Below are 16,553 nucleotides of genomic sequence, written 5' to 3'. Positions count from 1 at the left end.
AACTCTCTTCAACATCTACATGGACCCTCTTACCACTATCCTCACTCGAGCCAATATCCCCTTCCACCTCTATGCTGATGACACACAACTCTATATTGAACTATCCACCTTAGACGACATCCACCGTCTGAACAATACCCTTAAGGAAGCCCTATGTTGGCTTTCACATAACCATCTCAAACTCAATCACGACAAGACGGAAATACTCCTCCTCTCGAAATCTAACCAGCTTCCTCAACTGCAAGAATGGCTAAAATCTATTGACGCCCTCAAATGCACTCTCTCCCCGTCTACCACGGTCAAATCCCTGGGAATCTCTCTGGACTCCAACCTGACCATGCAGGACCACATCAAGTCAAACGCTAATAATGCCTTCCTCAGAGCTTAAACTTCTTCACAAAATCAAATCCTTCATTCCCCAAGATGACCTTAAACAGGCCACTCAAGCACTGGCACTCTCAAGACTAGACTATGGGATCTCTATCCTCACTGGCACGGACAAATCCCGACTCGCCCCTATGAGGTCCACTCTTCATGCAGCTGCTAGACTAGTGACGGGAACTAAAAAATTTGACCACATCTCCCCAGCCTTGAGGAGTCTGAAATGGCTCTCGATTGAGGCCTGTTGCCTGTTCCGCACTGCCTGCCTAACACACAAAGCCCTTCACACTGGGAAACCTGAATACCTCGCTAACAAGCTAGTGAAAGCTGGTCAAACCAGATCTCTGAGAAGCACAGACTCTCTCCTCCTCCTCCTACCGAAACCTAACAAGCAAAAAACTCGCCCATGCTCCTTCTCAAACAACGCTCTGAGAATATGGAACTCCTTACCCATTCACATCAGATCAAACCCTTCCCACATGACCTTCAAGAAACTACTGAAAGAATTCCTCCTAAACCAACCCTCACATCAATAAGGGTCTCTCACTCACCACCCCTCCTTCCTCGAATTGCCACCCTTCTATTCATGAGAACCCCTTTGTATCCTCATTCTACAAAGTGACTCTTGACTCGTGTGTTTCTTATGTTTATTTTCTGTTCTGTTGTAAAGCGCTCAGTTACACGCTCGGTCTTGCTAGCGCTATAGAAAACTCTTAAAATAAATAAATAAATAAACATGCCAGTCAGTCTAATAAAAAAATCGGGGAGGTTGACCAGGTTTCGGAGCTCACCAAGTGACTGTAGGTGTGGGCATGATGCCAAATGGGTGTCCCACGTCAGTCTCACCTTATGAAAAGAGTTGGGGCCCAATTTAGAGTTTGGCGGATGGGTTACTCACGCCATCACACATGTGACAGATGTCCTTTGACTTATTACAAGTGCACCATATTCTATGGGCTATCCATCACATTTGTGATGTAGCAACCCATCTGGCAAATTCTAAATCAGGCCCATATTATTGAGTAAAAAAGTTATTTGCACTAAAGAGAAGCACCACATGTTTCTGTGGATCTAGTGTGCACATGGATGGCTGCAGTCACACCTTCTCAACTGTCTGCTTTTGCAAACATTCCTCTTTACAGCTGCTCGACTCATCATGCAGCATACACCCTAACTGACTCTATATATGATCTCTGCGAAGCTTCTTGTGATAAGTCAATGTTGAAATTGCAGATTCGATCCTACATTTATGTTTAAAAAATCCACTTTTTCCATTGGCACAGTTTCTGTTTCTAGGTGCTGAGTACTCTCGCACACCGGAATAATGAAGGCTGTCAGTGTTCATTTTTAATGAATTTTCCATATTACTGTAGACTGAAATCAATGGAATTTCCTATTTGGATTTATTTTTAAATATGGAAGAAGACAGAATTGGTCGCCTTTTCAGTGATTTTAACTGTTGTGAATCACGACTACCGGCCAGCAGCTGTGCAGCCTAGCAAGGAGGAGTGAGATAAGCGAACAGGGCACCCCAATAAAGCTTTACTATACGCCTCTATGTATCTGTTTGTGCTCCAATGCTAAGGGTTTCACATGAGTGTTCTGTTGCAATGGAAACCAATCAGGCATCCAGTGTAAATGCAGATCTTTCAGTTCAGTACATGTGGACAAGCGCTAACTGCAGCCTCCTTTTCAACAAAACACAAAATATTTATGGATTAATACGAACACAATAAGCAAAACAGAAGTACGGCTACACACAGAACCACAGGTGACACAAATAAATATAATAGAACAGGGAACTCGGACTATAACCCAAGGCCTGAATGCTATTAAACTCATGAGCCCCATCTCCTCTCCATCTGTTCCTTGCTACCTCTCTGGCTGCATGACATCCCTACAGCTCTGTCCAGGCCCTTCTGTGCCTCAGCCACAGCATCTCTTGACACGGTCACTCTACCCCCAGGCAGTATGGAGATAGAACAACATGTGTATGGCCAGTCCTGCACAATGAGATATTATCACACTTTACACATTAATGCCGACAAGTCAGGCGTTAAGGATCCGCCCACCCGGTCAGACAGGAGCCCACGACCTACATGATCCATTTGCTGCTCAAAGCCAACTGATGTACCTCAGCTTCTCTGCTCCCCTGAATCAGGCTTTTATGACCACTAATTGATTGCTTTCCTTGGAGCAGACCTAGTCCTCTTCTCTCCCATGATATGTTTCAATCTGTGCAATATATACATTCTGTGGTACAATGCGCTACACATACTGATCGCCTATAATGCGTATTCTGCAATGCTTTGTGTAGCTTGAACCATGACTATAAAAATATAAAAGCAACATAAATTAATGACATACATCAAATCACTGTTAGCTCTGGGAGCGAACTGGATACAATCTAATTGAGAATGAAACTGAGAATGCGCTAGCCTTCAAGCCTTTGTTTGTGAGCTCCTGGTGGACCCACATTGCCAACAAGTTGGAGTCTTTGGGTAGGCACGAGATCCTGTGCCAGGACCACATTGATGAGCCCGCCCGGTTACAATGAAGAACTGAAGCAGATGAATTCAGCTCAAGCTCAACTTCAAAAATTGTAAATAACTCCAGACTATCCTGTTTGTAGTGCACTGCAGTTCCCACTTTAGGAGAGCATCACACTCATCAGACTGCCTCAGGAGACATCAGATGATTTGTTGCAGGTCAGGAGAGGCAAGACGCATTATCTGCGACATGGAAGAGGTGCGCAGGATCGAAGACTCGATGAGCTTATTCCTACTCTGTGCCAGCAGCAGTGAGACTAGAAGGTAACAGTACATCAAAGTGGATGCATGTCTGTTTCTATGGAAAGGGGAAAAGTGACAGTAATATCTACCACTGGAACCTCTGTCAATGAAGCACTGGGGACACTAGATTGTGCATTGAGTGACTGAAAATAGGTTTAAATTGTTCACTGTGAAACATAATTTTGACTGGAAGTTGTTTGTATTTTGTATGTGTATTAATGGATAGGTAAATCATTTATGCATGCACATGTGTAAACCTTACCGGGTGCCAAATCACGAAAATTTGATCCATCGTGTTTGCGGATTGAGTCAAATACCACCGTCCGGGCAGGCATGTTCACACCCATGGCAAAGGTTTCTGTGGCAAACAGGACCTGTGCAAGAAGAAGTGAGAGAATAATACAGTCCATCTACACAGATACCCACCACCTCCACGCTGCCTGGCTACAGAACTAGAAGAGAGGGATGCTGCAGTAAACAGCTGTGTGTGTGCAGTACCATGTTTACTAAATTACATTTCAGGCCACATTAACAACAGAGCAACAGGTTAGATACGAGATCTATTGGCAGGGCTGTTCTCATGGATAGCACGTTTACAGGAGCACACTACAGGTTAGGTAAAAGATGTATGTGCAGAGCTGGGCTTAGGTTCAGGGCTACCTATCCTGCAGGTGTGGGCCCGTGTGCATGTCAGAGCTTGAAAACTGCAGCAGAACATCAAAGACATCACGTCTCTAGAGGCCTAATGATGCTGACAATATAACTACTACAGGAAGGAGGAATAATGGAAAAATGGAGGTAATGGGGTCTTGTGTGACTGGGTGCTGCAGTCTGACAGTATGTGTCTGAGAGTGTATGAGATGGCAATTTAAAGTTCGGGAGCTCTACAAAAACTCCAAGTAAATAAATAAATGAATGAGTGGAAGATGTTAGTAGTTCCATTTAGTTCATCAAAACCTGGTCTCTGGCGAGAGTAGAGCTCATTGCCGTTGTCCCTAGGAAGCTCTGTGAGGCGTCAGTCCTGCCCTCCCTGGCCTGGGGATACAGGGACCTGTTATCATCTCTGAACGGAATGACCCTGATAGGTCAGTTCATCCAGGCTCAAGATAAGGACCTGACTCAAAAGGACCATGTATGTCCATAGCCACCGCCACATGCCTTTGTATTTCCCAGTTAGGGACCACTGCCCGGGACTGATACTTATGTGGAACTGAGAAGAACACTAGTGGGAGAAGTGGAACCATCCACTGACCTGCTCGCAAGAGGGGATGTGCCTCACAATTTACAATTGACTTCCTAGAGTACTCATTGGTTACATTTGCCAAAGGTCAGCGTCAATCACGGAGACTTATCATTAAAGCGCATGCATGTTTCAGGATTTAACTTTTGAAGGCGTCTTTGTTAGTATGCATCATGTGGATATTACCAAGATTACTACCCGTGCAAGATCTGTTCGCTGCAAAGGAGACAGATGTCATCAAAGTGTCAATTGAGGGTGAATTATATGTGATTAAAAGAATATTCGGCTACAGCCTCTTCTGAAAATGACTTGAATTATCAAGAGCAGGCCTTCCCTACCCCATTTAGCTCATACAAAAATAAATTTAAAAGCTGAAGATTCATCTGTTTTTGTTGCAATGGAAGTGCTCAGCTGAAACCTCTCCTGATGCACCTGGGCCAGTTACTGAAGAAGGATCTTACAAGGAATGGTGATTACACTTTGAAAGCTATACTCAGAGGCGCAACACTTACAACATCTTCGAGCCACAAATACGCAACAATAGCAGAGCTGTACTGAGAGGCAAAACTCAATGCATGGCAAGTCAGGAATTCGATAATTTGGAGAGTTGCAGAGTGTGGGGTGAGGACCACTGTGGGGTGATAACACATCAGGGTTTTGCTGTACCTGAAACATCTAGCAAAGCTGTTTGGTGGAGTAGGTACAGCAAAAAAACACAACGAGGACTCCAACGCAAGAATAAGGTACACTGGCAGAGCATGAATGGATGTAACTTATGTTAAGACATGCGAAGCACTGATGTAATCAGGCGCATTCACAGAGCTCTGAGGTGGAGTGGATACCGCATTTAAAAATGAGGGCTCCAAAACAGGTATAAGGTAATTGGCAGAGCATGAGTGATCATTGATGAGCTTCATGGGATGTAACTTGTTTACATTGGAGAGTTGCAGAGTTAGAGAAGGACAAGATGTGCTTAATGGTAACATATTGTAGGAAGCTGAGTTCAGGTTGCAGTACCCCCCTAATATTTCCTGTTGTTTGATGCAACTTTGACTAAAGTGCACTGGGTTCCTGCTAACCAGGTCCCCAGTGCCAGTGTTTCTCCCTCAAAACAAGACACCTGGTCACTTGATCCCCAAGTGGCCAGGCAATTTAGCACCTCTGTAAGTCCCTAGTAAATAGTACCCCTGGGGCCTAGGTACTGAAGAGGTCTCTAAGAGCTGAAGCACAGTGTGTTCCACTATAAGGGACCCAGCGCCAACCTTATACAGACTGCCACAGCAGGCTGAGTGACAAAGGTGCTCCAAAAAGTGAAAGGATGACATAGCACACAGCCAGTGTCGCGTGTCCCATATACACTGCATGTAAGTCAACCCTACAGCAGGCCTTACAACCCTAAGGGAGGGTGCATCATATAACATGTGTGGACAATATCTGCAAAAGCAGATATGGCCCTGCTATGTCTTTGTTGAATCTTACACATAGTAAGTGAACAGGGAAGCCATTTTAAGTACGTGATGGACGCTGGTCAATACGAGTTCCCCAGCTACATGATGGCTTCACTGAAACTAGGGATGTTTGGGATCAAACATCTCGTATTAATAAACCCTCACTGATGCCAGTGATGGATTTATTAATACATGCATCCAGAGGGCACCTTAGAGGTGTCTACTGAAAAATCTACCAACTACTGGTGTGCTGACTGACTTGTTGTACCCGGCCTGCTACCAACAGACGTGTTTCTGACCTTCAAGGGTGAGAGCCTTTGATCTCAGAAGGTCAGGAACAAAGCCTGCTCTGACTGGGGTGTTGCACACCCCTCCCAACCTGATGAACTGCAATTCTGCATTAAAAGGCAGGAGGCTTCAAAGAAGCCCACCGCCGTTGGTATGCAGATCTGGCCTTCCTCAGAAGGAGATGCCGACCTCTGTGCCTCAGGGCCTATTTGGCACCTGGACAGGCAGGAAAATTAGCTAGGCAGGAGGCATATTGCATTTGCTGCCTGGACACACCTCTAGGGTGACCAGCCTGAAATTAACAAAGCCTTAGGAATTCCGCCATCTTGTGTGTGGTGGAATTAGGAATTCTGGGACAGGGTGATGCCTACTCCCCAAAGAAAGTGTCACCAAGGGGGCGTGGTGGCTCCAAAGCTAAGTAGCCCATTAGCTACAACCCTTCACTCCCCTTAATGCTCCCTACATTGAGTATTTAGGGGATCCCCTGATATCAGAAAGACAGATGTTTGCTGGACACAAAAGAAAGAGTGGACAAAGAAGCCTGCGGACCTGAGAACCGAGGAGCACAAATGACTTGGCGCCAACTCTGCCAGCCTGCCTGCTGAGCCCGACCCTTGAGAAGCAACTTACCTGTCCTGCAGCTCTAGAGCCTCCAAGAAATCGGGAATGCTTGCAGTGCTTTTCAAATCGCCAAGAAGAACTCCCTTGGAGCAGAGGAGTTGCTTCCCTGCATCTGCAGGCACCGTTTGCAACAGCCCATAGGCCACCGTGCCCTCCGAGGGCTCAACAAGCCAAGAGAGGACTGTGGAGCCCAGGAGGTCAGCTCCACCACTTCACCAAAGTCTCAAGATGCTGACCCCACCCGGAGGCTCTCTATACCTATACCAGGTGTACTGGACCCCTTGCAGCAACCAAGGCTTGTTGGTGGTCCAATCCGTATTCTAACAGCACCAAAGCAGATCTACTTTTGGGGAACATCAGGATCCACAAGGCCATTCAGGAGAGTGGTCCCACTGCCCTGTTTCCCCTCTTCACCAGGTCACCAAGACCCAGAGCAAGTCCCTGACCACCGCGACCAGACCCTCAAAACAACTCTGCACCTGAGCCCCACAGCCTGAGAAGTGGACCATCAGTGTCCCCACGTGCCCGAGGACCTCAAGGGTCGAGTCCCTCTGTGGGTTCCCCCAGACTGACCTTTCAGACCCAAGCTTGCAGCAACTTCCCAACCAAACTGTTTCCCATTGAAGTAAATGGGACACCCGGCGCCATAACACACCTCTGCACCCGGACGCCTCATGAAGTGACCTGTTGGTGTGGCCTTGGACCCTGCCTCATACTAACCTTAAGTCCAGGAGAACAGTCCCGTAAGTTGCTGTGAAGTATCCGAATGCAGTACATGCTTCCCCTCCAGCATAACATCACCGCACTGAAAAATCGCATTGTGTCAACTTTTGAAAACTGTAAAAATTAATAACTCGAAAAGTACTCACATGATTCCGGTGATCTTGGTATCTAAATTCCAATAAAAGTATGTGTTGTTTTTAAAAAATTGGTGTTGGATTTCTTTACTGAGTGTGTGTCTTACTTACTGCCTCTGTGTGTGTTTTACATGCTTTGCACTACCCTCTGATATGCCTAACTGCTCGCCACCACTACCACAAAAGAGAGCGTATGGGATGTCATTTATGCCTCTGTGATGCCTTGGGCTTTGCCTGGACTCTTTGCACAGTGTATCTCTTTTTGGTCCACAATATAAGGAGCCAGCTTCCTACATATATTCTGGTCATTGATGTAACTAGGAACAGTTGCAGAACTGAGTGGTGCAGTAGGTACCACATTTACAAAAGAGAGCTCCAAAGCAGGAATGAAGTACACTGGCAAGGAATGAATGGATGTACCATATGTGTGATCAAGTACTTGGGGTGGACTGTTTGAGATGGAACTGTGTTTACAAAAGAATGCTGCAGGTCACAAATGAAAAACCTTTGCAGAAAGCTCCAAAAAAACATTAAAAAAATATGCTACTGTAGGTTTCAATTTGTGCCTCAACTATAAGTATGTTGTGTCCAATAGGGGTCAGTGTGAGAAGGCCCAATGTGTGGATGACTGGAGTGGGCTCAGCCTTGTGCGGTATAACCCATGAGCGAGATCACTAACAATAAAAAACTGAGAAGAAGAGCTTGTAAGCGTGCATGCTTGTCCTTTACTGGAAGGCATGAAGGGGGGACATGTGATACCTAGGATGAAGGGGGAGGGCACGTGATACCTAGGACAAGACCGATAAAGCTCACAAAATATCAGGTGTGTAAATATAAGAAAATTAAACCTTTTATCCAGAGTTATGTCAAGGCAATCAACCAACTGGAGGATGAGAGAGTACGATGGGGCATTTGGAAGTGATACTACTTTTCAAAACTTCCTGCCCCCACCCCCAGAGCAGGGATGTTAGGGGGAGAGGCGGTGTGGCTGCTTTATAAAGGTGCCCAGCTTCCCTGGCACAAGCATTTTAGAAGCAAACCAAGTTTTTGCTGCAGTTTATCTGGGTTCCATTGCATACCACAGTACACACAATAAGAAAGTATTTCAAAAGTAATTTAGAACAGTCTGAACTACTCCTAAATAGTTATATTGAGAGGCAGCATTGCCATGTTAAAAACGAATAGAGGTATTATACCAAGTACTATTCAATAATCAGATATTAGGGGTTTCAAAATCTTACAAGAACAAATGGCCGATATTGTTGCGCATAAAGGTGACAACCACAAAAACCAAAGTGTGCCCTAACAGACCATGGAGCAGCAAGCAGCAAGTGGACCGAACCCGCCTCCCCTTCCTAGCTCCAGCCCATCGTAAGTACCTTGACAAGCCCCCTTGTGAACAGCATCTCAATGACCTCCTTCAGGATTGGCAGGATGCCACTGTGGTGCACGCCGATGCCCCTCTTCAGCAGCTCCACCATGTGCAGAACCTGCAGCCAGAAAGGGGCATGATGGGGATTGGTTAAACAGAATAAAACTTTTCAAGTTTTTTAAAAATATTTTCTCTAATTCAGCTTGTGACAGCATTTCACCTATGGTTATTTCTCCATTAAGCGATTTAGAAAATGGTTATCTCGCTCTGTGGTATTCATGGCATTTTATCAATATTCAAATTTGCAGTCAATTAAGTCAGGTCACACAATATCAGTGGGCAGGAAATCGAAAATGAACTGAAGACAAGCAGACATGTGACATCATCACCGTGGGGACAGCAATTACCGCATGCAGCAATGACATCTTAATATGAGCTGTCCTGTATGCAGTGACATCACAGTGAGAGCTGTCATCACCACAATATGAGCTGTCCTCTGTAGTCACATCAGAGTGTGAAATGGCCTAATCATAATAAAAGCTGTCATCAAGCGCCATTTTCACAGCAGTGACACTAGAAAGCTAGCTGCCCTCACTACAGTGAGGCTAAAGGTATGTCCCATGTATAATAAGTATTGAGTGCCCACATAGGGTACACACGACAGCACACTGAGATCTGCCTTCATTCCGGTGTCGTCAGACTGTAAAGACACCGGGAGCTGCCATGAATGAAGTCATATCAGGTAGAGAGCTCTCCTTATATACGTGGCCCATGGACACTGCAGAACTTTACATGAACACCAGAATACATCACACAAGGTCAGATTCATTTTATTGTAAGCATGGGAGATTGCGTGATTTGCCCAGAATCAAAGAATGTTGATCCAAAATTGGGACTAGAACCTTGTTTCCCAGATCTGAAGTCTGTAATCAGGCCATTAGGCCACAACCATATTTCTCAATTTATATGTGAAAGTCATACACAAATGGTATTCTCTGTTGAAATAGCTTTGTGAAGTAAAGAAAAACACAGCAGCAACAAACACTGTCATTTTCACCCAGAATCTTGCTTAGGAATACCAGCAAGGGTTGTTTTAAAACTGTACTTAGGGACTTGGGGCCATATGTACGAACACTTTTTTCCATAGACACAGAATGGGTAAAAACCTTTGCTACATCTGGCTCATAGTCCAGCACCGTTGCAGTGGTGCACGAATGAGGCTAAACATTTTAAATATTACTTACATATAGACCAGATCTTTCGGGACCAAGCAAAAATCAGCTCACCAACCCAGGAGCGGGTCCCGACCTACCATCTGTTATCACTGGCTTAGTCCACTTTCTACAGGCTGCCCCTGCCTTGGCACCAGAAGGCGTACCTGTGGCAGCTGCCGATCAGTGCCCTTTAACCTGGAGATGCACTTCTGGAAGAAGACGTGGACCTCGCTCTTCTCCGCACTGGTGGTCAGGTCAATGGTGGTCAGCATGCTGGCGTTGTCGTCGCAGCGGTTACGGGAGAAGGTGAAGGCCACGACGGGCAGCTGGTCTTTCTTCCGTAGCATGTCAATCAGCGAGAGCCAGACACTCTTGTCCTGCCAGGATCCAGAGAGAGAAAAATGAATTGGTACCCTGGAGGGTGTAGGCTAGATGCTAACTAATGCTGGCAGGGACCTAAGCTAAGAAATAAATCCCACTGCATGGTGAAGGTAAAAGGAAGTGTTCAATCCATGAAGGGCGATTCTGCCTAAAAGTGTCTGTAGGCACAGTAAAATGGGGCGGTAATGCAGACCTTACCAGATGCAACAGACAGAAGGCTAGCACTGTCAAAGCCAACCGGTCTGGCGCTGAACATTTTGGTTTTGTCAATGCTTGATTTAATTCGTTAAGATTTTAGCCAAATTTTATTGTTAGAGAATCTACTGGGTCCTTGTCAATCTAAAAAAACATTGGTTAAAACCAACCATTTTTTGTCTCAAAAAAGCACACAATGCCGTAGTGAACTACTTTGCGTGTGGATGTGCTGCTTGCCAAAGAGCAGAATGTGGTCACTCACGGTGAAGTTACCCAAAGGCTTAAGTAGGCTTACCCACTGCCCTTGCTGTGTGTTGTAGTGGGCCTTAGAAAAATGTGAATGACACAATAAGAGACCAATGGTAAAAGAGCACTGACTGAAAGCCTCATATAAGTTTTAGTAAAATCAAAAGGTCTTGGCTAACGTCCAACAAAACACACAGTATTACATATACATTTAAATAGTCTCATTCATTGATGAAACTTTTAGCCAGCCTAGGCTCTTTTGCAAACAGCAGATCGCCTTCTAGGGCTCCACGTTTAACATTTATCGTGCGCCCAAATGCAAGTATGAAATGTTCTGTGATTAAAATGCCAGGGCTGGCATATGTCATGACTATGCCATGGGGCCATTTGCTGCTCTTTGAAAAACAGAAAACATGCACATGCCGTGAAAGGGCCATTCACTTCCTCACCTGGGTGGGCCCACCCTGGTGGGGCTGTTTGGCGCCGAAGGACTGGGCATGCTTGCTGGTGCGGTCCTTCTTGGCTTCCACAGCAGCATAGTACCTGTCGTAGGGTTAGTTGAGAAACCACAGATACACATTTATGGGGGAGCGAGCAAAAAGCGATTTAAAAACAAACAGTCAATGAGGTCTGAATCCAAAAGTATATGTTAACAAAAACAATGTGGCTTAAAAGTACGTAGAGAGGTGGCACAAATCTGGGTCTGCAGCCATCTCGCCTGGCACAGCCCAGCCATTAACCAGCAGATGTGGGGTCTTGCTCTATTGATGCAGAGCGGTGTCCTTTTCCACAATATAGCTGACGAACAGTGGGCTTTATTGACCATGCCACACATAAGCCCATGACACTCTACAGATTGCCAATCAGCAAACAGTAAGCTTTGGCCACTTAGGACCCTAGTCACAAAATGTACGAAATAGAAACTAGAAATTTGCACCTTCAGGATTTTTCAGTTTTGAGTACAATTCAAACTTTCAGCAAATTCTCTAAGAATAGTTCTTTCTTTTCTAGGAGTACTCTTGCGTATAAAATGTACACATGACAAATACAAATATGTGTTACGTTATGTTATTGGTATGTGGTAGCAGAGAGTGGTAGCGCTGTTGGCTGTCCAGGTGTACCGTCTATACCGTGAGGAATCCACAGGTAGTTACTGTATCCACCAGAAAAAGCGTTACCGAAGGTAAGTAACTTATTCTTCTGATGGATACACCTACCTGTGGATTCCTCACCTAAAGAATAGAGTCCCCAAGCAGTATAACCTCCGGTGGTGGGTGCCCGAATGGTCAAACCAAGAAATCTTGCAGCACTGAGCGAACAAAATGGCCATCCCTCCTAACCTCAGAGTCCAAACAGTAATGCTTGGCAAAAGTATGGAGGGATGCCCAGGTCGCTGCCCTGCAGATGTCAGCCACAGGAACACCTCTAGCCAAAGCCGATGAAGCTGCTTTGGCTCTGGTAGAATGGGCACGAAGCCCCACAGGTGGATCTCTCTTCGCCAAAGAATAGCAGATCTTAATACATAGAATGACCCACCTGGATAGCGTTCTCTTGTGGACCGCTCTACCTTTCCTCTTCCCCACGTATCCAACGAAGAGCTTTTCATCCTGTCTGAACTCTTTCGTCCTGGCGACGTAGAAGCTCAGAGCTCTTCGTGGATCCAGTCGGTGGAGCCTCTCTTCCTCCTTGGATGGGTGAGGTGGAGGGTAAAAGGAAGAGAGAGTAATTGACTGCCCCAGGTGAAAGGGTGTAACAACCTTCGGTAGGAAAGCCCCCTTGGTCCTCAACACCACTTTGTCCTTAAAGAAAGAAAGGTATGGGTTTTCCACAGTGAGAGCCTGAAGCTCGCTAACCCTTCTGGCAGATGTTATGGCCACCGGGAAAACAGTTTTGAATACTAATAACCGTAAAGAACAAGAGTGCATTGGTTCAAACGGAGCCCCCATAAGAAAAGTTAAGACTAAGTTAAGGTCCCACTGAGGCATAACGAATGGTGTGGGTGGATACTTATTAGTGAGTCCCATTAGAAACTTTAAAACAATTGGTGATTTAAAGAAGGATGGTTGATCAGGAAGGCACAAAAAAGCAGATAGAGCAGACAGATAACCTTTAACAGTGGCAATCGCACAACCTTTCTGTGCCAGATGGAGCGCAAATTACAAAATGTCAGATAAACCAGCTTTTAAAGGATCTAAACTATTCTCTCCACACCAGCTTGTAAATTCAGCCCAACGATTAGCATAGATTGACTTGGTGGAGTGTCGTCTGGCCAATAAAATAACTTCCACCATCTGGAGGGAGAGAAAAGGAACTCAGATTGCCCCGTTCAATCTCCAGGCATGAAGATGCAGGCTCGGGAGGTGGGGGTGTAGAATCTGCCCCTGTGACTGCGAGAGGAGGTCCACCCTGCAAGGGAGACGGAGCGGAGGGCACTGAGAGAGTTGGAGTAGGTCCGAATACCACACCCTTCTCGGCCAATCCGGAGCTATTAAGATGACTTGAGCTCGGTGTTGGCGGATCTTCCTGAGAACTCGAGGAATCAAGGGTATGGGGGGAAACGCGTAAAGTAACTGACCCTTCCAGGACATCTGAAACGCGTCCCCCAAAGCTCCTTGCACTGGATACTGGAGGCTGCAAAATAGCGGGCACTGCGCATTCTCTTGAGTCGCAAACAGATCTATTTGTGGATATCCCCACATCCGGAAGATACACAGAACTAGATCTGGATGAAGACGCCACTCGTGGTCGACCGAGCTGCGTCGACTGAGAATGTCTGCACGCACGTTTAGGACTCCGGCCAAGTGATGTGCAATCAAGCAGATCTTGTGGTCCTGAAGCCAGGACCAGAGACGAAGAGCTTCTCTGCAGAGAAGATACGACCCCACTCCTCCCTGTTTGTTTATATACCACATCGCGGTCGTGTTGTCCATTAGAACTTGGATTGACTGACCGCAAATGGAAGGGAGGAGGGCCTTGAGTGCCAGACGTACTGCCCGCAACTCTAACAGATTGATATGTAACCTCTGTTCCCCTGGAGACCAAAGGCCCTTGATCTCCAGGTCCCCCAGATGAGCTCCCCACCCTAGAGTGGAAGCATCCGTTACCACCGTGGCCACTGGAGGTGGCAGCGAGAACGGCCTTCCTTGAGACAGGTTGTCGACCGCTGCCCACCATTGAAGATCCACTGCAGTGTCTCTGGAGATCTTTATCGAATCTTCAAGACCCCCTTTGTGCTGAAACCACTGCCTGCGGACGCACCACTGAAGAGCCCTCATGTGCCAGCGTGCATGAGTGACCAACAGTATGCAAGAAGCGAACAGACCGAGCAGTCGAAGGACCTTGAGGACTGGAACTACCGCTCCATTTTGAAACATTGGAATCAACACCTGAATATCCTGGAACCGCTGGGGTGGAGGAAAGGCCCGATTCAATGTCGTGTCCAATACTGCCCCTATGAACAGGGGGCGTTGAGAGGGCTCCAGGTGAGATTTGGGTACATTGACTGAAAAACCCAGGTCGTACAACAATTGAGTCGTCGACTGGAGATGGCACCGCACGAGCTCTGGAGTTTTGGCCTTGATCAACCAATCGTCCAGATAGGGAAACACAGCTATCCCCCTTCTTCTGAGCTCTGCTGCTACCACCGCCATCACCTTTGTGAAGACTCGAGGTGCTGGAGTAAGACCAAAAGGGAGGACCGCAAACTGATAATGCTGCGATCCCACCACAAACCGGAGAAAGTTCCTGTGCGATTTGAGGATCGGAATATGAAAATACGCGTCCTGCAAATCGACCAACACCATCCAGTCTCCTTCGTCCAACGCCAAAAGAACCTGTGAGAGGGTCAGCATTTTGAATTTTTCCTGTTTGAGGAACCAATTCAAAATCCTCAAGTCCAAAATCGGTCTCAGCCGACCATCCTTTTTGGGAATCAGGAAGTATCTTGAATAACAGCCCTGACCCCTCTCTTGCTCGGGAACCAACTCTACCGCACCTTTTGCCAATAGGGACAATACTTCCTGCTGTAATAGGAGAAGATGGTCTTCCGAACAGAAGGATGGGCGGGGAGGGAAGGTAGGAGGGAATTCCCGAAAGGGAAGAGCGTACCCCTTCGTCACAATGTCGATGACCCAGGAGTCCGATGTTATAACCTCCCACATTGGAAGAAAATGGGCAAGTCTCCCCCCCTACCGGAGACAAGTGGACAGGGAGTGGAGGAGGACTACGGCTGCTTTCCTTGCTGCACCCCTCCCGAGGAAGAGGCAGAGTGCTGCAAGGTGGCTCCTCTCGTAAGGACTCTGCCCCTGCCCCTGAAGGATCTGTATGGCAGGGTAGAAGCAGATTGTTGTGGTCCTTGCAATCTTCCACGAAAGGAACCACGTCCAAATCCTTTAAACCTCCGAAAACCTCTAAAGGAGGATGAGGCTGACGACTGGAGTCCCAAAGATCTAGCAGTCGCTCTGCTTTCTTCAAAACGCTCCAGGGCAGAGTCAGCCTTTGTACCGAAGAGCTTCTCTCCATCAAAAGGAAGATCAAGAAGTGTGGCCTGCACGTCCGACGAGAAGCCAGATGACCGTAGCCAAGACTGCCATCCAGAAACTATGGTCGTGCCCATAGCCCTAGCCACTGAGTCTGAAGTATCCAATCCCGACTGGATCACCTGAGTCGCAGCCGCCTGAGCATCCGCCAACAGCTGCAACATCTCCTGGGACAAATTAGGGTGGCCCTTCCCCTCTTCCATAAGGGCATGGATGTAACGCCCCAGTATGCAAGTTGCATTGGAAGATTTTAGGGCCATACTGCAAGATGAAAAGGTATTTTTTGCAGTATGGTCCATCGTTTTTGACTCTCTGTCCGCAGGTGTCCCAGGAAACGAGCCAGGAGAGGATCTGGAGGAACAAGAGGCTTGCACCACTAGACTCTCCGGAGTTGGCTGTCTGGAGAGAAACACCGGATCCCCAGGCGCCGCCCTGTAGCGACGAGCCACCGCTCTGTTGACTGCAGCGGTGGACACAGGTTTCAGCCAAATATCCTTAATGGGGTCCAGCTGAGCCTCATTGAAGGGCAAAAGAGGCTCAGCAGAAGCAGAAGCTGGGTGTAAAACCTCTGTCAATAAATTTCTTTTGACCTCCGCGGTAGGAAGGGGAAGATCCAAAAAGTCTGCAGCCTTCCTAATAACTGCGTGGAATGAAGCAGCTTCCTCCGTGATCTCTCCAGGGGAAGCTAGATCCCATTCCGGGGTAGTGTCCAAGCCACTGGCCGTATCCAGTCCCTGGAAGTCACCAGAAGGCTCTAAAACTTCACCTTCCTCCAGGTGTTGTCTCGCGTACTCTTCTTCCTCCAAAAGTCGAAGGGCCAGACGTCTTGATTTAAGTCTTGACTCCAAGCCTGGAGTCGATAAGGCGTCGGCCGACGCCGAAGATCTTCGTCGGCGCCGAACCTCGGATCCGTCCGAAGCCAGAAGCTCCGGCTCCACAGGATTCTTAGACGTCGATCGGATTCGAGGCGAATCCAACGG

The 16,553-nt window shown here is 47.0% G+C and overlaps 1 protein-coding gene across 2 annotated transcripts in view; it reads right to left on the bottom strand.

Moving 5' to 3' along the window:
• Positions 1 to 16,553, bottom strand: part of SKIC2 (SKI2 subunit of superkiller complex) — a 220,173-nt gene that overhangs the window by 114,178 nt on the left and 89,442 nt on the right. For both annotated transcript variants that reach the window (XM_069237208.1, XM_069237209.1), the window contains 4 exons: positions 11,485 to 11,578; positions 10,378 to 10,590; positions 9,007 to 9,117; positions 3,436 to 3,547 (listed from right to left, as the gene is read on the bottom strand). In XM_069237208.1, the coding sequence (XP_069093309.1) occupies positions 3,436 to 3,547; positions 9,007 to 9,117; positions 10,378 to 10,590; positions 11,485 to 11,578 (530 nt within the window). The remainder of the gene's footprint in view (positions 1 to 3,435; positions 3,548 to 9,006; positions 9,118 to 10,377; positions 10,591 to 11,484; positions 11,579 to 16,553) is intronic.

This window comes from Pleurodeles waltl, chromosome 6, assembly GCF_031143425.1.
Source record: "Pleurodeles waltl isolate 20211129_DDA chromosome 6, aPleWal1.hap1.20221129, whole genome shotgun sequence".
NCBI classification, from domain to species: Eukaryota; Metazoa; Chordata; class Amphibia; order Caudata; family Salamandridae; genus Pleurodeles; species Pleurodeles waltl.
This window is presented reverse-complemented; position numbering and strand designations above follow the sequence as displayed.